The sequence below is a fragment of the Curcuma longa genome, chromosome 11 (genome assembly GCF_044706935.1).
Source record: "Curcuma longa cultivar G26 ecotype Majalengka, Jawa Barat chromosome 11, ITB_CL_G26_1.1, whole genome shotgun sequence".
Lineage (NCBI taxonomy): Eukaryota > Viridiplantae > Streptophyta > Magnoliopsida > Zingiberales > Zingiberaceae > Curcuma > Curcuma longa.
Genome location: NC_133871.1, coordinates 8,749,456 through 8,772,605, shown reverse-complemented (window position 1 = coordinate 8,772,605; position 23,150 = coordinate 8,749,456). Strand labels below are relative to the sequence as shown.

The 23,150-nt window shown below is 38.5% G+C and overlaps 3 protein-coding genes across 3 annotated transcripts; all 3 read right to left on the bottom strand.

Moving 5' to 3' along the window:
* Positions 1–2,146: 2,146 nt before the first annotated feature.
* Positions 2,147–3,834, bottom strand: LOC141841336 (cytochrome P450 736A117-like). The gene is made up of 2 exons (XM_074729485.1): positions 2,917–3,834; positions 2,147–2,785 (listed from the first exon to the last, which is right to left on the bottom strand). Exons 1-2 carry the CDS (start codon positions 3,832–3,834, stop codon positions 2,147–2,149), a joined length of 1,557 nt encoding a protein of 518 aa, XP_074585586.1.
* Positions 3,835–9,194: 5,360 nt separating this feature from the next.
* On the bottom strand, positions 9,195–10,889 carry LOC141841442 (cytochrome P450 71A1-like). The gene is made up of 2 exons (XM_074729619.1): positions 9,972–10,889; positions 9,195–9,872 (listed from the first exon to the last, which is right to left on the bottom strand). The coding sequence occupies exons 1-2, from the start codon at positions 10,887–10,889 to the stop codon at positions 9,240–9,242; spliced, it is 1,551 nt and encodes a 516-aa protein (XP_074585720.1). The 3' UTR covers positions 9,195–9,239.
* Positions 10,890–18,152: 7,263 nt separating this feature from the next.
* Positions 18,153–18,674, bottom strand: LOC141837063 (psoralen synthase-like). Its single transcript, XM_074724534.1, has one exon. The coding sequence runs from the start codon at positions 18,672–18,674 to the stop codon at positions 18,153–18,155; it is 522 nt and encodes a 173-aa protein (XP_074580635.1).
* Positions 18,675–23,150: the final 4,476 nt, after the last annotated feature.

Genomic DNA, 23,150 nt, shown 5'->3' with positions numbered 1-23,150 from the left:
AAATGATACGAACAAATTGCTGCTCCTGGCCGCCAAATTTATCTCATTGCGATCGTGCGAGATGCAGATCGATTTAGACGTCTGATCATTGTCCTGGTGCAATAGTGTCATGATAGGATGTTTAGTTTGTCATCCAGTCATTTTGTGATTCGATCTCAGTTATAACATATTTATAGAAATTTTTTTTCAAAAGAAAAAATACAATCAAAGAATACTGGATGTCTAAATTGTCACTGTGTATACTTTTTAATTTTTCCTGATGATCGATAAAAAAATTTTATGAAATCAAATTAGTCAGAAGAATAGTTAATCAGGCAAACGGAAATTTATCTTTTTTGGCTAACTGATATTTATTTTTTTTAGACGTATGGAACAGTAGGGAACACTCAAATTTCATCATGCTGCGTGTCATTTTGTTGCCTTGTCGGCCATCATATACAAAATTTTGATTTTGACTACTTGACATGTGTAACACGACTCGCACACTAATGTCCGCAAGAGCTGGGGCCTACCATATTGAAATAGAGAAAACTAAAATAAAAAAAATAATTGCTTCGTTGATTTGCTCTGACTACTTTATTCGGATATTATATAAATTATCAGACTCATATACGAAAATCAAATATGATAAATATAATAATTGTCATCATGATTGTTTAGTAGTAAGTATATAATGATATTTTTATTGATTGAAATTAATTTGTAATTATTCTTTTGAATTGTTATTTTTATCGTCATGCGAAATATTGAGGTTTGATAATGAAGTTCATTAACTTGTCTTTATCTCAACAGCAGACTCCTTTATAGCATCAAAAATAATACCTATTAATTAGCTTCCGTAATGGATCGTCTTATTGCAAAAAGTTAAACATTACATTAGCATATCTTCAAATCAAATCATCCACGTTTTAGCTTGGGGAAGATCAGGTGAGATCACGCTATAAAGACTTTGTTATTCCACGTGTTTATAGCTATCAAGTTGGGTTAGACTCGTCGGATTAGTCCGCCTCATCAAATAATTTAGGCAGATTGAGTTGAAATTTTATCAACTCATTTTAAGATGGTTCAGATAGGTTGGCCCGTCTAGGCCCGCGATTCGCATGGATTGGCCTGTGACAAGTTTGGATTGGTCCGAAAGTTTATTTATTTATTTTAAATTTTAAAATTAAAGTAGAAAACTTAATAAATTAGTGAAGTTGATCCATTTAAATTACAATTCAAGTTTAAAAATTATAATTCAAACTTAAAAATTTTAACTTAATAAATTTAAATTATAATTAAACTTAAAATTTTTAATATTTTTTATTTTTTAACAGGTCCGTAAATTGGCCTGCCTAACCCGCGATCTGCCTTGAGTTGGGTTGGGTTGGAGATTTTCCAACCCGCCAAGTTGATGGGTCGGCTCGCCCCGCCCCCACCATATAATGAGCCCGCTATGGATTGGCTCATCCCGTTATGGGTTGGCCCGTTTGACAGCTCTACACGTGTTATGATAATCCATATGTGATACCGCATATCTATGACCAATTCAAGGACTTGAATAGGGAGTTTGATATGTTAAGCGAAAAGACATCAGATCAATGGAATTGATGAGTAGACTAGTTAAGAGTGTCAGTTTTGCGGAGTTGAAATGAGATGAGCAAGAGTATTGATTCGGTAAGGCTAAGTGGATTGAGATTTCGATCCTTGTCGAAAAGATTTATCGAGGGAGGTTGACGACTCCACTAATTGAGTCAGCCCGGCAATTGATGTGTCCTATAGAATCTACGTTGATTGAATTAAAGACTTACCACGTGGACCTTTATTTACTTCTATATCAATAGTCTATAAAGTATAACCATGTGGGAATATGAAATGAAACGTACCAAATGGCAACTCAAAGTCCATGGAGATCGAGTCAAGTCACATGACCCTAAGTCAATCGAGCTAAGTGTTGAGTCGGAAGGATTGACTCGAGTGTCAAGTAGTACCAATCTTAGTAGAACATTTGACTTTCTTATTATAGATGAAGGCGTCCTAATAGTGTCCATAACAATAAAAACAAAAATAGAAATATAAGATGATAATGATAAATTTATTTGAGTACACCACATTCAACATTGCATCCACATCATAATAATAATAATTATCATTATTATTATTATGCTTAAGCTTTAAAGGGCCTTCCTTGTAGAATCACGCTGGATTTCTTTTGCACGATGAGCCCAAACACCTCGTCCATGTCCATCTCCTCGGAGCTCATCCCGTCGGGCATCTCCCAGTCGAAATAGTACAGCAAGCTCGCGAGGACAACCTCCAGGGCGACCGTGGCGAATCCGATGCCTGGGCAGCCTCTCCGCCCTGCTCCGAACGGCAGGTACCTGAAGTCGCTCCCCTTGAAGTCCAGTGCGCCAGCATCATCACCGGAATCTCCCACTCCCAGGAACCTCTCCGGCTGGAACTCCTCAGCCTTGTCCCACAAAGTAGGATCTCTTGCGATCGCCCAGACATTGACGAACACCCTCGTGCCCTTGGGGACGTGATAGCCCTGGAGCTCGGTGGTCTTCATGGATTCTCGAGGGAGCAACAGAGGACCTGGTGGGTGCAAACGAAGTGTCTCCTTGAGCACCGCCTTCAATCGCTCCATCCCTTCTAAGGCCTCTTCTCTTATTTCTTCTCCTCTGGGTCCGACGACTCGCCGGATCTCCTCTTGCACTTTTGCCATTTCTTCGGGGTGCCGGATTAGCTCCGCCAATGCCCATTCCAGCGTTGCTTTCGTCGTGTCAGTTCCTGCAACAACCATGTCCTGAAAAAGGAAGATATAGATCGATGTCAAGCAGAGGAAGAAGATCTAGATATATAATGACGACAAAATAACAGTCCATATCTTCTTGTAATTAATTCAATTTTCGAAAGAGAGAGACAGAGACAGTTTACCAAAATGATGCCTTTGATGTTGTCCATGGTGAGCGAAATGTTAGCGGAGGAAGAAGCGGCGTCGTCGTCGTCGTTGCTATCGCCCAAAGAGAGCAAGATGTCGACCAGATCCATGTCGTCAGCGTTGATTTTGGCGGTGAGCTTCCTCCGGCGATGCTCAGCTATGACTTTCTCGAACAGAGCGTCGAGCTCCAGCCCGATCTTCCTCGCTCTGCCGTCCAGGCCACTCAGCCAATCGATCCAGGCCAACCACGGGATGTAGTCGCGCACAGGGAACAGGCCCATGACCTCCGAGAACTCCCCGAAGAGAGCCCCGAGCTGGCTTCCTCTGCCCTTCGCGTCGGCGTACGTCCGCCCGAGCGCCACCCTGCAGATGAGGTCGTTCGTGAAGTCGATGATCAGGTCGCTCAAGTTCACCGGGCCGGAGGCGGCGCGGATCCTGGCGACGAGGGCGGCGGCCTCCTCCTCCCGGACCTTGCGGAAGGAGTGCACCTGCTTCTGGCTGAGGAGGTGGAGGACGCCGATGCGCCGCATTTGACGCCACGGCTCGCCGTACTTGCTGAAGGCCATCTCCTGCGAGAGGTAGAAGAGTCGGTCGGCGAGGCTCGAGTCCGGGCGGCTCGCGAAGGCGAGGTCGCGGGTCTTCAAGGCCTCTTGGGCGGCCGCCGGCGAGGAGACGACGACGGTGTGGACGCGGCCCAAGCGGAGGACCATGACGGGGCCATGCTTCTCGGCGAGAGCTCGCAGGGAGCGGTGCGGGAGGGAGCCGAGCTGGTGGAGGTTCCCAAAGACAGGGAGACCAGGCACCGCAGGGGGATGACGGACCGGTGATTTCTTGGACCGTATCCACCGGATGCAGAACACGAAGGAGAGAAACCACGAGGCAACAAGCACAAGCTGAGAAGATTGATAAAACATGCCGCCACCTCCAGCAATAGATCGCCGGATTATTCCAATCAAAATGATACGAAAAGATTGCTGCTCCTCGCCACCATTTGTATACGTATCTCATTGCAATCGTCCGAGATATGATCGATTTAGACGTCTGGAAACAGTTAGGAGCACTCAGATTTCTGATCCATGACATTTTGTTGACCGTATTGAAATAGAGAAAATTTAAAATAAAAAAAAAATTACTTCGTTGATTTACTCTGACTACTTTATTCGGATATTATACAAATTACAAATTATCTGACTGATATCCGAAAATCAAATTTGATAAATAGTTGTCATTGTGCTTGTTTAGTAGTAAGTATATAATGGTATTTTTATTGATTGAAATTAATTTGTAATTATTATTTTGAATTGTTATTTTTATCATCATGCGAAATACAGTAGTGAGCTTAATAGCTGCTGGATAGTCATATATTCTTGAATAAAATAAAATTTAATTTCTACATGTCTTGTTTGAGTATAAAAAAATTAAATAGAATTGAGCAAGATATCGCTCCGATATTATTACATTAGATTTTAGGTTTAATACTAATGAAAAGATATAGTTCTTTAAAAAAAATATTTATACTATACATTAATTGTAATTTTGTATTACTTAAACGATACACAATAAGTTATTTTTAAAAAATTATAAAATGAACTTCATAATATATACTCATTTGTAATATATACTAAATTAGAGTCAACTGATCAATCGAATCGCTACGGACATCCAATATCAGTTTTTTTTATATAATTTAGGTATTCAAATCCTTCTTCTTAATTTATTTATCAAATAAATTCAAAAGCATTCGTGTACTCAACAGCTAGTAAGAATGTATTTACTCGATAGAGGAGGGAGAGATTTTAATCCTTGGCATTGAGCATATGCTTCCTAGCTGAACAATTCAGGTATTTTGAATTTACAACACTACATTTCTGTCTGATTAAATCATTTCTAAAAAAATTATTTCTCGTCAGTTTATAGTTTCTATTTATAAAGCCTCTGATTGATTGCACTGAGCTCCTTTTGCAATCGCATCAAAGATGAATTGTAAATTTGTAATCAAACTACCAGACCAATAAAATAGGAAGACGATGGATGATTAGGAGTTCAACTACTTCTGGGACTGATATTACCATAAGTTAAATAGTGCTTGGATTTGGAGCTTTGCACCAAGTAAATTACCAGTTGTAATCAAACAGCCAAAGTTCAAAATGTTCGGTACTAAAAGTGCACCAGGATTGGGTTGTTCAAATTGCATTTCAAGTCCAAGAGAAACAGGCAATGGATAAGGACTTTGTCAAAGAGTTCATCAATAAGGAGGCTGGCATTCCATATATAAACGAGTGGTGATACACTGCATGAAACCATAGCATGAAATTGTAGCATGACACTCACATTGGCAGTGGGTCCCACTAACATGCAGTGGGACCCACCGTATGCAATTGTGAGTGTCATGCTACAATTCATGCTATCATTTCATGGTAAGTATCATTTCTCTAACTTATAACTGGTTTTCAATTTTTTTAAAAAAAATTTAAAAATTAAATTATAATATTAAATAAAAAAATTAATTACTCATGGAATATATAAGATGAGAAGCACGAAATAACAATCTAACACATCTCGTGAGCAACTAAATTTTTTTTATTTAAAAAATATTTATACTTAAATACTATATTCCAACGGTTAAATTCTAAAAAAAATTTAAATAATTTAATTATATGTAAAAATAATAATAATAAATATTATTGTTTCTATTTCAGACATTCAAAATTTTCTATCGATTTAGCATAGGATAATTTTTTAATATAAATATATATATATATAATATTTAAATTATTTTCTCTTATAATATAACGTTTTCTCAATCTTTTATAAGAATTATGTAATCCCTGATGTTATCTCACTAGTACCTGATAATTCTTATGAAGAACTTTAACTTCCTGTAAAATCATTAATTTTTGCATTTGATATTGTTTAATATTTTATTAATGTATGTCAACTTTATTCCATTTTATCACTGATCTAATTTTGAATTTGCCCTTCTTCTTCATTATATTATTTTTTTTGCCTTATTGGACGAATGAGAGTTTTACAATTGTCCAAGATCAACACTCATATTCAAATTTAATATGGAAATATATGACATCCTTAACTTTTTGTTAGAGTGATGACTAATTAGTCCCCGAGGCAATGGTGCAACGGTAGGACATCTGGGTTGTAACTCAGGGACCCGCGGTTCGATCCCCAGCTACGGCGTATTTGCAAGAATTTTCCTTCAAATGGGGAACGCAATCAAAGGATGTTGGGCATCCGGATTGGCCGCCGTATGCGCTTCCCGATTTACCCTGGTGGTAGATGGAAAACTTCCGTGGGACCGGATCGACCACCCCCAGAGATGCGCTTCCCGATTTACCCTGGTGGTAGGTGGAAAACTTCCGTGGGACCGGATCGACCACCCCCAAAGATGTGACTACTGGGATTATCATTTTTTTTTAGAGTGATGACTAATTAATTGTGGTTCATATTTTTCATACTCTTTAACAACTCTCTATGCATGCATATATTCAAAGCTTTTGTTATTGTTATTGACTTTTCACTATTCAGTGTATTCTCTAATATATTCTTATCATTTTATTCGCTTTACCGATGAATATAAAAATTATTATAGTTTATAGAAAATTCATTTGTCATCCGTGCGAATTTATAGTAATGTGATTTTAATTGTTTTTAAATTCTCGACATAATTTCAATGGACCAATACTTATTATAGTAATCCGTGATACATTTAAAAAAATCTTGATCCTTTTAGCCATTACCAATGATTGCATCGGTGCTGATAGCGACCCATGATTTTGTAAAGATCACATCTTCATCGGTAGATCAAGCTATTCATCTCAAGTCATCATCTCCTATTTATATTCGTGCTCTATGAGTGATGAGCGTGGTGGTCATTGAATTCCTAAACAGAAGATGACCTTATGGATTCTTTGTCGTTTATAGATTCATCGACACTTGCCTTCTTGATATATTCTTTCTTCCTGATTAGTTTGAAGACATAATTGATGATTAATAAGAATAAAATACATACAACAAAGATGTTATCCTTAACAACGAACCAATTTTGAGATGGATACATATCAATATATCAAATGGAGCTGAGGCAGTGTTACTTGGATTTGTCAAATTTTTTAAAAAAATTTAAAAATTTAGAGAATATTATTGAATATATGAAATATTTTAAAATTTTTGGAGCCTCTCGTATGTGTGTGAGAGGAAAATATTAGATATTTAGATGAATATAAGTATTTATTTTTTCGCATTTGAATAATTTAAAAGATTTATAAAATAATTTTAAAATTTTTATTCATATCAAATGAAAGTGACAAGATGATTAAAAAATAAATATTAAAAATAGATTTGAAAAAAAAAATTGTTGAACGACTAATTTTGTATTGTTGAACAACGATTTATTTTTCAATTTTATTAATTTTATTTTTTAAATAAAAACAAATAATTGTAATTATATATTTATTATTTTTAAATAATAATAATAATAATAATAATAATAATAATAATATAGTTAATGTTAGTTTCTTCTTATTATTAGAGAGCTCTGACATCATCTTTTACAATAAAAAGTGAAATTTATCATTTTAACTGTTCCACACGAACTCATATATGGGAGGAACTAATCTAGAAATTACAGTGATTTTCATCTGATGTAAATTATCATCATAATAGGAGTTCATGCTAAACTTGTCTGCAATTTCTGACCAATCAAAATCATTTTGCTTCGTGGCCACGAGATCCTGTGATGGACAGTTCATGGATACGATGCTTTACCATATCTATGTCTGTGTCTGGACAGTTCATTGATAGGATGCTTAGGTACCATATCTATGTCTGGACAGTTAATTGATTGGATTCATTTAATAAATATTATTTTCTGTAAAAGACAAATGGTTTGATGCCGTCCTCAACATAATTGAGTTGATTATAATAAAATAAATTATTAAAATAAATAAAGATTGAATTTTGATAAAGCTGAGACAATATCTTCTTCCATTGTTATCAATTTACCTTCTCATAAATGGTCGTGGGTTCGATCGTGTGGGATCTCTGAGATAACAGATTTTATCCTTTTACTGAAGAGGTTTGATGACCAAGTTTGATGCTAGTAAATAGTAATTAGCATTTTGAAGTCAATTTGAGCAAAGAGATGGCTTTGGGTGAGTTAAATGGATGAGTGCCCCAACACATAGTCAAGTTGGTTATTACGGGATAGACTTAGTTCCAGTGGACAAAGATCGAATATAGGATAGGAGTGTGCTGGTTCAACTACTCTGATGCTGAAGTTAAATTTTTAATGGGTAAATGGAGAAGGAGAACAGTAAAAACTAATATTTGGATAGATAGTTGATGAATGCGTATTCGATTAACTTACCTTTATCTCAGCAACAGACTCCTTTATAGCATCAAAAATAATACCCTTTAGCTTTCGTAATGGTTTGTCCTATTACAATAAGGTAAACGTTACCTCGTCATATCTTCGAATCAAATCACCCATGTTTTAGCATGTGGAAGATCGCGTAGGATCACGTTATAGAGGCTTTATTGTTCCACAAGTTATGATAACCCACGTGCGATCCCGCATATCTATGATCAATTCAAGGACTTAAGTAGGGGGTTTGACATGTTAAACGGAGAGGCGTCGGATCAGTAGAACTAAGTCAACTAGGTAAGAGTGTTGATTTGACGGATCTGAGATGAAATGAGCAAGAGTGTTGATTCGACGGAGCTGAGATGAAATGAACAAGAGTGTTGATTCGACAGAATTAAGCCGATTGAGATATTGATCTTTGTCGAAAAGACTTATCGAGGAAGGACGACGATTCTACTAGTCGAGTTAGCTCGGCAATTGATACGTCTTATAAAGTCTATGTTGATTGAGTTAAAGATTCACCACGTGAACCTTTATCTACCTTAGCATTAATAGCTTATAAATTATAAACACGTGGGAATATGAAATGAAACATACCAAATGGCAACTCAAAGTCCATCAAGATTGAGCCGAGTCACATGACCTTAGGTCAATCAAGCTAAGTGTTGAGTTAGAGGAGGGCCAATTCAGTATCAAATAGTATCAATCTTTTTAATTTGACATTGACTTTTATCTTAGTTGAGCATTTGACTTTCTGGAGGATGTTTAGTAGTGTCCACAACAATAATCAAACTCAACGTTTTATACATGTTGAATTTGTCGAAGAATAAAAATAAAAATAAAAATAAAAATAGAAATATAAGATTGATAAGCATAAATTTATTTCAGTACACCATATTCAACATTGCATGCATATCATTATTATTATTATTATTATGCTTAAGCTTCTAAGGGCCTTCCTTGTAGAATGATGCACGATTTCTTTAGCAAGGCGAGCCCATGCACCTCGTCCGTGTCCATGTCCTCGGAGCTCATCCCGTCGGGCATCTCCCAGTCGAAATAGTACAGCAAGCTCGCGAGGGCAACCTCCACGGCGACCGTGCCGAATCCGACGCCTGGGCAGCCTCTCCGCCCTGCTCCGAACGGCAGGTACGTGAAGTCGCTCCTCTTGAAGTCGAGTGCGCCAGCATCATCACCGGAATCTCCTAGGAACCTCTCCGGCAGGAACTCCTCAGCCTTGTCCCACAAAGTAGAATCTCTTGCGATCGCCCAGACATTGACGGCCACCCTCGTGCCCTTGGGGACGTGGTAGCCCTGGAGCTCGGTGGGCTTCGTGGATTCTCGAGGGAGCAACAGAGGACCTGGTGGGTGCAAACGGAGTGTCTCCTTGAGCACCGCCTTCAATCGCTTCATCCCTTCTAAGGCCTCTCCTCTTATTTCTTCTCCTCTGGGTCCGACGACTCGCCGGATCTCCTCTTGCACTTTTGCCATTTCTTCGGGGTGCCGGATTAGCTCCGCCATTGCCCATTCCAGCGTTGCTCTCATCGTGTCAGTTCCTGCAACAACCATGTCCTGCAAATCCATATCTTCTTGTAAATTCAATTTATATAAAATATATAAAAATTAATTTTTATTTTATTTTGTTCGAAAAGAGAGACAGAGAGAGTTTACCATAATGATGCCTTTGATGTTGTCCATGGTGAGCGAAATGTTAGTGGAGGAAGAAGCGGCGTCGTCGTCGTCGTCGCTATCGCCCAAAGAGAGCAAGATGTCGACCAGATCCATGTCGTCAGGGTCGATTTTGACGGTGAGCTTCCTCCGGCGATGCTCAGCTATGACTTTCTCGAGCAGAGCGTCGAGCTCCAGCCCGATCTTCCTAGCTCTGCCGTCCAGGCCACTCAGCCAATCGATCCAGGCCAGCCAGGGGATGTAGTCGCGCACCGGGAACTGACCCATGAGCTCCGTTAAGTCCCCGAAGAGAGCCCGGAGCTGGCTGCCGCTGCCCTTCGCGTCGGCGTACGTCCGCCCGAGCGCCGCCTTGCAGATGAGGTCGCTCGAGAAGTCGATGATCAGCTCGCTCAAGTTCACCGGGCCGGAGGCGGCGCGGATCCTGGCGACGAGGGCGGCGGCCTCCTCCTTGCGGACCTTGCGGAAGGAGTGCACCTGCTTCTGGCTGAGGAGGTGGAGGACGCAGATGCGCCGCATTTGGCGCCACGGCTCGCCGTACTTGCCGAAGGCCATGTCCTGCGAGCGGTAGAAGAGTCGGTCGGCGAGGCTCGAGTCCGGGCGGCTCGCGAAGGCGAGGTCGCGGGTCTTCAAGACCTCTTGGGCGGCCGCCGGCGAGGAGACGACGACGGTGTGGACGCGGCCCAAGCGGAGGACCATGACGGGGCCATGCTTCTCGGCGAGAGCTCGCAGGGAGCGGTGCGGGAGGGAACCGAGCTGGTGGAGGTTCCCAAAGACAGGGAGACCAGGCACCGCAGGGGGATGGGCGCCGACCGGTGATTTCTTGGATCGTGTCCACCAGATGCAGAACACGAAGAAGAGAAACCACGAGGCAACGACCACAAGAGAAGATTGATAAAACATGCCGCCGCCTGCCGGCTGCCGCCTCCGGCGATAGATCGCCGGATTATTCCAATCAAAATGATACGAACAAATTGCTGCTGCTCCTCGCCGCCAAATTTATCTCATTGCGATCGTGCGCGAGATCCAGATTGATTTAGACGTCTGATCGTCTATCTTGGAATATCGTGGTAGGATATTTAGATTGTCATTTAGACATTTGTGATTCAATCCCTAATTATAATATATTTGTAGAAATTTTTTTTCGACGAAGAACGTAATCATTCTACTAATTGAGATTTATGTTTTATTAGAGCATCCGCAAAGCGCGTTCAACGCGCGTTAATAGGGTGATGTGCAGGAGGGAGGGAGCGATGTGGAGGAGGGAGGGAGGAGTGAAAGAGGATATAGGTATTTAACGCGTTCAGAGTTCTGAACGCGTTAATCGGTGGGACCCCTATTTTTTTTTTTTTTTGTTAACGCGTTCGACAGTTCAGAATTCTGAGTGGTGGTCGACCAGGTAGGAGGACTGGGAAACGTTCCGTCGACAAAGCCCAGAAAAGAATTTCAGATTCTAATGTAGGAATTGGGATTTCCAAAGAAGATAATTGGTAGAGTCAAGTTTAAGGGAAACAAGATGGGTTATGTTTGGTGTAACTACCATAGGATTGGTGGTCTCTTCCTGTCCTGAAGAAGCAGCGATGAGGGATTGATGAAGGAGAAGCCATAGTGTTGTCAAAGCAGCTTGGAATACTACAATCAGAGGCTCCATAGCTTTCCGTTTCTATCTATCATAAGCGGAAAGCGACTATCCCTCAAAGTCAGTGTGGAACAAGGCTAACTTCGGTAAGAAGATGTTCGATGCAAGTGCTGTGGAATGGAGAGAAAAGATAGGACAGAGAAGGGGAAAGAGTTCAGTTCTGGTCTTACCACCACCACTGGTCGACCAGTGGTCGACCACCACCACCACTGGTCGACCACCACATGGTGGTCGACCACTGGTCGATCACCACTGGGCGATCACGTGGCGGTGGACCCAGTCGATCTCTGTTAAAGACGTTATAACGCCACGAGCATTGCGGATGCTCTTAGACGTATGAAACAGTAGGGAACACTCAAATTTCATCACGCTGCGTGTCATTTTGTTGCCTTGTCGGCCATCATATACAAAATTTTGATTTTGACTACTTCACATGTGTAACACGACTCGCACACTAATCATTCTACTAATTGAGATTTATCTTTTATTAGACGTATGGAACAGTAGGGAACACTCAAATTTCATCACGCTGCGTGCCATTTTGTTGCCTTGTCGGCCATCGTATACAAAATTTTGATTTTGACTACTTGGCATGTGTAACACGACTCGCACACTAATGTCCGCAAGAGGTGGGGCCTACCATATTGAAATAGAGAAAACTAAAATAAAAAAATAATTGCTTCGTTGATTTGCTCTGGCTACTTTATTCGGATATTATATAAATTATCAGACTCATATATACGAAAATCAAATATGATAAATATAATAATTGTCATCATGATTGTTTAGTAGTAAGTATATAATGATATTTTTATTGATTGAAATTAATTTGTAATTATTCTTTTGAATTGTTATTTTTATCGTCATGCGAAATATTGAGGTTTGATAATGAAGTTCATTAACTTGTCTTTATCTCAACAGTAGACTCCTTTATAGCATCAAAAATAATACCTATTAATTAGCTTCCGTAATGGATCGTCTTATTGCAAAAAGTTATACATTACATTGACATATCTTCAAATCAAATCACCCACTTTTTAGCTTCGGGAAGATCAGGTGAGATCACGCTATAAAGACTTTGTTATTCCACGTGTTTATAGCCGTCAAGTTGGGTTAGACCAGCCGGATTAGCCCACACTGTCAAATAATTTAGGTGAATTGGGTTGAAATTTTATCAATCCATTTTAAGATGGGTTCAGATGGGTTGACCTGCCTAGGCCCACGACCCGCATGGGTTGGCCCACGGCGGACTTGGGTTGGTCCGCGGGTTGAGAAAGTTTATTTATTTATTTTAAATTTTAAAATTAAAGTAGAAAACTTAATAAATTAGCGAAGTTGATCCATTTAAATTACAATTCAAGCTTAAAAATTATAATTCAAACTTAAAAATTTCAACTTAATAAATTTAAATTATAATTCAAACTTAAAATTTTTAATATTTTTTTATTTTTTAACAGGCTCGTGAATTGGCTCGCCTAACCCGCGATTTGCCTTGAGTTGGGTTGGGTTGGAGATTTCCCAACCCGTCAAGTTGGTGGGTCGGCCCCCCCCCCCCCCCCCCCCCCCATATAATGAGCCCGCTATGGGTTGGCTCACTCCGTCATGGATTGGCCTGTTTGACAACTCTACACGTGTTATGATAATCCATATGTGATACTGCATATCTATGACCAATTCAAGGACTTGAATAGGAGGTTTGTTATGTTAAGCGAAAGGGCATTGGATCAATGGAATTGATGAGTCAACTCGTTAAGAGTGTTGGTTCGGCAGAGCTGAAATGAGATGAGCAAGAGTATCGATTCGGTAAGGCTAAGTGGATTAAGATATCGATCTTTACCGAAAAGATTTATCGAGGGAGGTCGACGACTCCACTAGTTTAGTGCGGCTCGGCAATTAATGTGTACTATGGAATCTATGTTGATCGAGTTAAAGACTTACCATGTGGACCTTTATTTACTTCTATATCAATAGTCTATAAAGTATAACCATGTGGGAATATGAAATGAAACTTACCAAATGGCAACTCAAAGTCCATGGAGATCGAGCCAAGTCACATGACCCTAAGTCAATCGAGCTAAGTGTTGAGTCGGAAGGATTGACTCGAGTGTCAAGTAGTACCAATCTTAGTAGAACATTTGACTTTCTTATTATAGATGAAGGCGTGTCCATAATAATAAAAACAAAAATAGAAATATAAGATGATAATGATAAATTTATTTGAGTACACCACATTCAACATTGCATCCACATCATAATAATAATAATTATCATTATTATTATTATGCTTAAGCTTTAAAGGGCCTTCCTTGTAGAATCACGCTGGATTTCTTTTGCACGATGAGCCCAAACACCTCGTCCATGTCCATCTCCTCGGAGCTCATCCCGTCGGGCATCTCCCAGTCGAAATAGTACAGCAAGCTCGCGAGGACAACCTCCAGGGCGACCGTGGCGAATCCGATGCCTGGGCAGCCTCTCCGCCCTGCTCCAAACGGCAGGTACCTGAAGTCGCTCCCCTTGAAGTCCAGTGCGCCAGCATCATCACCGGAATCTCCCAAAAGAGGATCAGTTTTAAAAGAGAATTAGTCGATAAAAATTTATTATTAAGATTAGAATTTTTCTGTTATAATATGTCAATTGACAGTTTATTTATTAATCTGTCAATTGACCAAGCACTTTAATATTCCTATAAATTGTATCCCTTATGGGAAAACTATCAATGAGGAAATTTTATTTCTTTCCACTTTTTCTTTTCTCTAGTTCGGTTTTCCTTCTCTTAACATGGTATCAGAGCCATGATCTCTCTATTTTTTTTCGTCTTTCTATAATTTTGCTTCTATCACCGCCGCAAGCGCGCATATTTTTCTCCTCTTTCTTTATCGTCGTTTTTCCTCTTCTCTCTTTTTCTTCATTCAATGACGAATACTCGAAGTAGATGTCAAATTTGTCTCAGAGTTGGGCATATTGGTACTCAATGTCCTAGACGATATGACACAAATTTTATTGGTGGTCCTAAAGGTTTAAGACAATCAACTATTCCACCTATGCATCCTAAAGCGCTCTCATCCGTGCCTACTCTTGATAAACCACCAGAGTTTTCTTCTACTGAATGGTATATTGACACCGGAGCAACTCATCATGTCACATCAGATTACAATATCTTCACAGAAGTAACACCATATTATGGTTCAGACACGGTGCAGGTAGGCAATGGCTCAGGTTTGCAAATTACTAACCTTGGAAACACATATATTCATTTATCTAATCGTACTTTTCGCATGCGCAACATCTTTCACGTCCCATCCATTACAAAAAATTTATTGTCCGTACATCAATTTTGTCTTGATAACGATGTCATTTTTGAATTTCATCGTAATCATTATTTTATAAAATCTAGCGGGACAAATACTATCTTATTTTCTGGGGGAATCAAACATGGCCTTTATTATCTTCAAAATTCTTCAATCAAGGCTTTCATTGGTGAGCGTACAAATAAATCAAATTGGCATGCCCGACTTGGTCATCCTTCTCTTCGCATTGTTCAATCGATCATCAATGGGCATGATTTACCTACTTCCTCCACCTCCCCTCCATCTCATTCATGTAGGGCCTGCATGGAATCTAAAAGTCATAAACTACCTTTCTCTTCATCTGATCATGTTTCTAATTTTCCACTTGAATTAATTCATTCAGATGTTTGGGGCCCTGCACCTATTGTGTCTAACCACGGTTATCTTTATTATGTTACCTTTATTGATCATTTTAGTAAATATACTTGGCTCTTTCCTATGAGAAGAAAATCTGATTTATCAGATATATTCTGTAATTTTCAAAAACAAATTGAAAGATATTTTAATCGTAAAATACTTTCAGTTCATTCTGATTGGGGAGGCGAATATCAATCTCTCCATCGTCATCTTGTCTCTTGTGGAATTGTTCATCGAGTTTCTTGCCCTCATACTCCAGAACAAAATGGCTCTGCTGAGAGAAAACACAGACATATTGTTGAAACTGCCTTAGCTCTTCTCCATCATGCATCAGTTCCACGTAAATTTTGGGATGAAGCTGTCTGTACTGCAACATATCTCATAAATCGACTTCCTACCCCATTGCTCAATCAAAAGTGCCCTTTAGAAAAACTTTATAATCAAACTCCTGACTACACTTTTCTTCGAATTTTTGGTTGCGCATGTTATCCATGGTTACGCCCCTATTCTAAACATAAACTTGATTCTCGTTCACTACAATGTGTTTTCATTGGTTATAGTAATTTGCATCATGGGTATCGTTGCTTGCATATACCTACAGGACGGATATATACTTCACGACATGTTACTTTTGACGAGTCTTTATTCCCTTTTTCGACAGCTTCTCCAGTCTCTCCTCCAGATACAAGTGGCACTTTCTTAATGACACCTAACATTTCCGGAGGTGATGGCATCCTAGGTCCTGCTCCGGGGCTCTCTAACAACAATCTTATATCATCCGAATCACCTCAAGTTGCTGCTCCAACAAGAGCAAGACGCTCTAACACTATCAGAGGGAATAATATGTTGGATCCTATTCCGTGTCCAATCTTGGAAGCCTCACCAACCAGAGATAATATGCCTTCTGGCTCTGACTCCCCAAATAATACAGGTTCATCGTCGAATTCACCTTGTCAGCCCACTTCCTCATCGCCATCAACAAGTGATTCAAATGATAGTGATTCTCGTCGTATGCTTCCTTTAAGTGACATCTATGCACGTTGCCCACCAATGGCAACCCGATATCCCCTTCCTCAAGCTTTAGTGGTATCTTCAAAATCTATTGAACCGACTTGTTTTTCACAAGCGAACAAGGATCCAAATTGGCGTTGTGCAATGTCTACAGAATTTGATGCACTTCTTCGCAATGGAACATGGACTCTAGTTCCACGCACTCCCTCCATGAATGTTGTGGGCTCTAAATGGGTATTCCGTCTCAAGCATCGAGCTGATGGTTCTCTTGAAAGGTACAAAGCTCGTCTTGTAGCAAAAGGATTTAATCAAGAACCAGGTATTGACTTTCATGACACCTTTAGCCCCGTTATCAAAATTACATCTATCAGATTATTATTATCGATAGCTGTCAGTTCTACTTGGCCTATACGACAATTGGATATTTCTAATGCTTTTCTTCATGGTCATCTTGAGCAAACTATATTTATGGAGCAACCACCTGGGTTTATCCATCCACAGTTTCCATCTCATGTTTGTCAGCTCAAGAAATCCATATATGGCCTTCGACAAGCTCCTCGTGCATGGTTTCATCGATTATCTACTTGGTTACAAGCTCAAGGATTTTCTGGATCAAAAACAGACTCGTCTCTCTTCTACAAACATAATGATGGATCTATGATCTTTTTTCTTATTTATGTGGATGATATTTTATTAACCGGCAATGATCAAAAGGGCATCACAACTATACTTGATCTTCTCAATCAAGAATTTCCTATTCGAGATATGGGTAATGCTCGTTTCTTTCTTGGTATTGAACTCATTCCACATGGTGAGGGTTGTCTCCTCTCTCAGAGCAAATACATTACTGGACTTCTTCAAAGAGCTAAAATGGATGGTGCACGCCCGGTCTCCACACCAATTGCTATAAATAATTTATCTGCACCTCCATCATCTCCAGCTATGTCTGATCCTCAACTCTATCGAAGTATTGTTGGAGCCTTACAATATGTCACTATCACACGACCTGATATTACTTTTGCAGTTAATCGTGCTTGTCAATTTATGCATGCTCCATCTGAACAAAATTGGGATAATGTAAAAAGAATACTTCGTTATCTCAAAGGTACTATTTTACATGGTCTTCTTCTATATCGTCATTCTTCTAGAGACTTACATGCTTATAGCGATGCGGACTGGGCAAGCTCTCCTGAAGATAGACGTTCTACTAGTGGATATGCAATATTTCTTGGACGAAATCTTATCTCATGGAATTCGAAAAAGCAACCTACAGTATCTCGTTCAAGCACTGAGGCAGAATATAAAGCTATAGCCAATGCAACATCTGAAATTATTTGGCTTCAATCGCTTCTTTCAGAACTTCATCTTGCATCAAATGTCCCTCCAAAACTTTGGTGTGATAATATTGGAGCGACATATCTTACAGCAAATCCAGTATTTCATGCTCGTACAAAACATGTGGAAATTGATTTTCATTTTGTTCGAGAACGTGTGGCAACTCGACAGTTATCTGTCTCTTATATTTCTGCAGAAGATCAACTTGCTGATATCTTTACAAAGCCATTGTCCAGACAACGTTTCACCAAACTAGCAAGCAAACTCAACGTCAAAGATCTCCCGTTGAATTTGTCGGGGGGTAAAAGAGGATCAGTTTTAAAAGAGAATTAGTCGATAAAAATTTATTATTAAGATTAGAACTTTTCTGTTATAATATGTCAATTGACAGTTTATTTATTAATCTGTCAATTGACCAAGCACTTTAATATTCCTATAAATTGTATCCCTTATGGGAAAACTATCAATGAGGAAATTTTATTTCTTTCCACTTTTTCTTTTCTCTAGTTCGGTTTTCCTTCTCTTAACACGGCGGCCTCCTCGTCGCGGACCTTGCGGAAGGAGTGCACCTGCTTCTGGCTGAGGAGGTGGAGGACGCCGATGCGCCGCATTTGACGCCACGGCTCGCCGTACTTGCTGAAGGCCATCTCCTGCGACTTGCGAGCGGTAGAAGAGTCGGTCGGCGAGGCTCGAGTCCGGGCGGCTCGCGAAGGCGAGGTCGCGGGTCTTCAAGGCCTCTTGGGCGGCCGCCGGCGAGGAGACGACGACGGTGTGGACGCGGCCCAAGCGGAGGACCATGACGGGGCCATGCTTCTCGGCGAGAGCTCGCAGGGAGCGGTGCGGGAGGGAACCGAGCTGGTGGAGGTTCCCAAAGACAGGGAGACCAGGCACCGCAGGGGGATGACCGACCGGTGATTTCTTGGACCGTATCCACCGGATGCAGAACACGAAGAAGAGAAACCACGAGGCAACAAGCACAAGAGAAGATTGATAAAACATGCTGCCGCCTGCCGGCTGCCGGCAATAGATCGCCGGATTATTCCAATCAAAATGATACGAACAAATTGCTGCTCCTCGCCACCAAATGTATCTCATTGCAATCGTTCGAGATAGGATCGATTTAGACGTCTGGAAACAAGTAGAACACTCAAATTTCTGATCCATGACATTTTGTTGCCTTCTCGGCCATGATAGTTGACTTTTTATTTTTGAGTTTGACTACTTGACATGTGCAACGCAACTCAGAGATGGGGCCTACCATATTGAAATAGAGAAAATTTAAAATAAAAAAATTACTTTGTTGATTTACTCTGACTTCTTCTTTTGGAATCCATTATCTCAGCAGTTTCATACGATCGATCTCTCAACTATCTGTGAAAAAATAAATCAAAAAACTACAGCTGCAATTGATCACGATAGAGAAAGATATTGTTCGATTTCGTCGAGATTCAAACCCTTGTCCTCTTCTGCAAAGCTGCTCCATTGTAACTAACTCAGTTATATCCCGAAGATAATTTACTCTGACTTCATTATATTATATATATATATATATATATATATATATATATATATATATATATATATATATATATATATATATATATAAAACTCAATCAAGTCGCCTCGGATATCCAAATCCTTCTTCTTAATTTATTTATAAAAAAAATTCAAAACATTCATAGTGCTCAACAGCTAGTAATAATGTATTTACTTGATAGAGGAGAGGGAGATAATTGAAGAGTTACATAACAATGGAGAGATGTAATTCGTGTAGCTGACAATAAATACTTGGAACACAATTTGTGAACTTAGGTATGTTGTTGTCAATGGAAAGATAGAAACTCTAGCACAACTTGAGATTTTAATCCTTGGCATTGAGCATATGCTTCCTAGCTGAACAATTCAGGTTTTTTGAATTTACAACACCACATTTCTGTCTGATTAAATCATTTCTAAAAAAATTATTTCTCGTCAGTTTATAGTTTCTATTTATAAAGCCTCTGATTGATTGCACTGAGCTCCTTTTGCAATCGCATCAAAGATGAATTGTAATCAAACTACCAGACCAATAAAATTAAATAGGAAGATGATGGATGATCAGGAGTTCAACTACTTCTGGGACTGAGTTGTAATCAAACAGCCAAAGTTCAAAATGTTCGGTACTAAAAGTGCACCAGGATTGGATTGAATTCAAATGTTTTGCCGGCTTTATGTTTGTTCAAATTGCATTTCAAGTCCAAGAGAAACAGGCAATGGATAAGGACTTTATCAAAGAGTTCAATCAGGAGGCTAGCATTCCATATATAACTTATAACTTATTTTAGATTTTTTTTTTAAAAAAAAATTAAAAATTAAATTATAATATTAATTATAAAAATATTAATTACTCGTGGAATATATAAGATGAAAAGCACGAAATAACAATCTAACACATCTTGTGAGTAATTAAATTTTTTTTATTTAAAAAAAATTTATACTTAAATACTATATTCCAACTGTTAAACTCTAAGAAAAATTTAAATAATTTAATTATATGTAAAAATAGTAATAATAAATATTATTATTTCTATTTCAGACATTCAAAATTTTCTATCGATTTAGCGCAGGGTAATTTTTTAATATATATATATATATATATATATATATATATATATATATATATAAATTATTTAAATTATTTTCTCTTATAATATAAAGTTCTCCCAATCTTTTATAAGAATTTTGTAATCCCCGATGTTATCTCACTAGTACCTGATAATTATATTCTTGTGAAGAACTTGAACTTCCTGTAAAATCATTTTTTACATTTGATTTTTTTTAATATTTTATGATGTATGTCAACTTTATTCCATTTTATCACTCTAATTTTGAATTTGCCCTTCTTCTTCATTATTTTTTTTGCCTTATTGGACGAATGAGAGTTTTACAATTATATAGTGGAATACTGGATATCTAATTTATGTATATGTAAAAGTTTATATTTCGTTAAGCGACCGATGATCTGGTACCATTTATCTTTTTTAAAAAAATATTTATTAAATGAATCTAATAAATGAATTGTCTTCTGTAAACAAAATAGAATCCGCCAGCTTAGCAGTCCCACGATAATTTGTGAGGAAGTAAATCTAGAAACTGCAGTTGGTCACGACACAGAAGGATATTGTCTGATTTCGTCAGGATTCGAACCCTTGCCCTCTCTTCTACTGCCAACTCTGCTGCGTCATAACCAACTCAGTTATACCCCGGGGATAATAAATGAATTGTTCAAAACATATAGATAGGATACATATTAGATTAGGTAAAGCATCGTATCAACGAACTGTCCATCACGTGATCTCGTGCTCACGGAGCAAAATATATTTTAATATTTATTTTTTTAATCATCTTGTCACTTTCATTCGAGATGAATAAAAATTTTAAAATTATTTTATAAACCTTTTAAATTATTCAAACGTGAAAAATAAATAAATACGTGCATTCATCTAAATATCTAATATTTTTCTCTCACACACATACACTACGCTTCAAAAATTTTAAAATATTTCATATATTTAATAATATCCTCTAAATTTCTAAATTTTTTTAAAAAATTTGACAGATCCGAATAACACTGCCTCAACTCCATTCGGTATGTATCCATCTCAAGATTATTTGGTTGTTGACAACTAAATTGGGATGATATCTCTATCATACTTATTTTCTTCTTATTAACCATCAATTATATCTTTGAACTAACCAGGAACAAAGAATCAAGAAGGGCAAGTGTCGATGAATCTATTAACGACAAAGAACCCATAAGACTATCTTTTATTATAAGAATTCAATGACCACCATACTCATCACACATAAAGTACGAATATGCACCGGGAGATAGATGACTTGAAATGAATAGTTTGATCTACAAAGGTGTAATCTTTACAAAGTCATAGACCACTATTAGTACCGATGCAGTCATTGATAATGACTAAAAGGATCATGATTTTTTGAAATGTATCACGGATTATTATATCAAACATTGGTCCACTGAAATTGTGTCGAGAATTTTGAAACAGTTAAAATCACATTTCTATAAATTCCAGGGACGGATCTTCTCAAGGGTTATCCTAGGCTCTAACCTACCCCAAAGATTTTTTTATCTATTGTAAAAAAGTTTTTGTAAAAAAATTTCACTATTAGATTATTATACATTGATTCTTTATGTAAAAAATTTTTTACTTAGCCCACCCCTTCCACACCCAATTAAAGTCCAGCCCACCTCCTTTTCCTGATCCGTCCCTGATAAATTCACGTGGATGACAAATAAATCTTTTATAAATTATAATAATTTTTATACTCATCGATAAAGCGATTGAAGTGATAATAATATATTAGAGAATGCACTGAATATGTGGAAAGTCTATAACAATAACAAAACTTAGAGCATATGCATGTATAGAGAGTTCTCGGAAAGTATGCAAAATATGAACAACAACTAATTAGTCATTACTCTAACAAAAAGTTAAGGATATCATACACTTCCATATCAAATCTCAATATGAGACAATATGATTTGAGGTTTGATGATGCCTCGGGGCATAATTGAGTTGTTATGATGGTGTTGGTTACGACGGATCGAGTAAAGTTGTAGAAGAGTTGTTATGATGGAACAGACTTGTTGAAATAAGCAAGGGTCGAATCTTGACGAAGCCGAGGCAATATCCTTCTCCGTCATGACTAATTGCAACTTCTCGACTTACCCCTTCATAGATGATCGTGGGGCCGACTGTGTGGAGCCATTGGGATGGCGGATTTCACCTTTTTGCTGAAGAGGTTTGATGACGAAGTTTGATGCTAGTAAATACTAATTAGCATTTTGCAATCAATTTGAGCAAAAAGATGGCTTTGGGTGAGTTAAATGGATGAGTGTCCTTAGGATATAGTTAAGTTGGTTATTATCGGACAGACTTGTTCCAGTGGATAAAGATCGAATATAGGATAGGAGTATGCTAGCTCAACTACTCTGATGCTCAAGTAAAGTTTTTAACAGATAAATGGAGAATTGGAGAATAGTAAAAACTAATCTTTGGATGGATAGTCGATAAATGTGTATTCGATTAACTTACCTTTATCTCAACAATAAACTCCTTTATATCATCAAAAATAATACCCTTTGGATTCCATAATGAGTAGTCCTATTGCAATAAGGTAAATGTTACATCGTCATATCTTCAAGTCAAATCACCCACGTTTTAGCTTGTGAAAGATCACGTAGGATTGCGCTATAGAGGCTTTATTGTTCCACATATTATGATAATCCATTTATGATCCCGTGTATCTATGACTAATTGAGGGACTTGAGCGAGGGGTTTGACATGTTAAGCGGAGAGGCATCGGATCAATGTAATTTAATCAATTGAGTAAGAGTGTCGGTTCGGAGGGGGGGGGGGGGGGGTTGAGATGAGATGAGCAGGAGTGTTGATTCGGTAGGGTTAAGCC

What these genes read in the sequence shown, in the direction of transcription:
- LOC141841442 (XM_074729619.1), bottom strand. Translation starts at nt 10,889, where the DNA reads ATGTTTTATCAATCTTCTCTTGTGGTCGTTGCCTCGTGGTTTCTCTTC. An exon ending in ACATCAAAGGCATCATTATG is followed by an intron (nt 9,873 to 9,971) that starts GTAAACTCTCTC and finishes ATGGATTTGCAG; the next exon opens with GACATGGTTGTTGCAGGAAC.
- LOC141841336 (XM_074729485.1), bottom strand. Translation starts at nt 3,834, where the DNA reads ATGTTTTATCAATCTTCTCAGCTTGTGCTTGTTGCCTCGTGGTTTCTC. An exon ending in ACATCAAAGGCATCATTTTG is followed by an intron (nt 2,786 to 2,916) that starts GTAAACTGTCTC and finishes TTCCTTTTTCAG; the next exon opens with GACATGGTTGTTGCAGGAAC.
- LOC141837063 (XM_074724534.1), bottom strand. Translation starts at nt 18,674, where the DNA reads ATGTTTTATCAATCTTCTCTTGTGCTTGTTGCCTCGTGGTTTCTCTTC.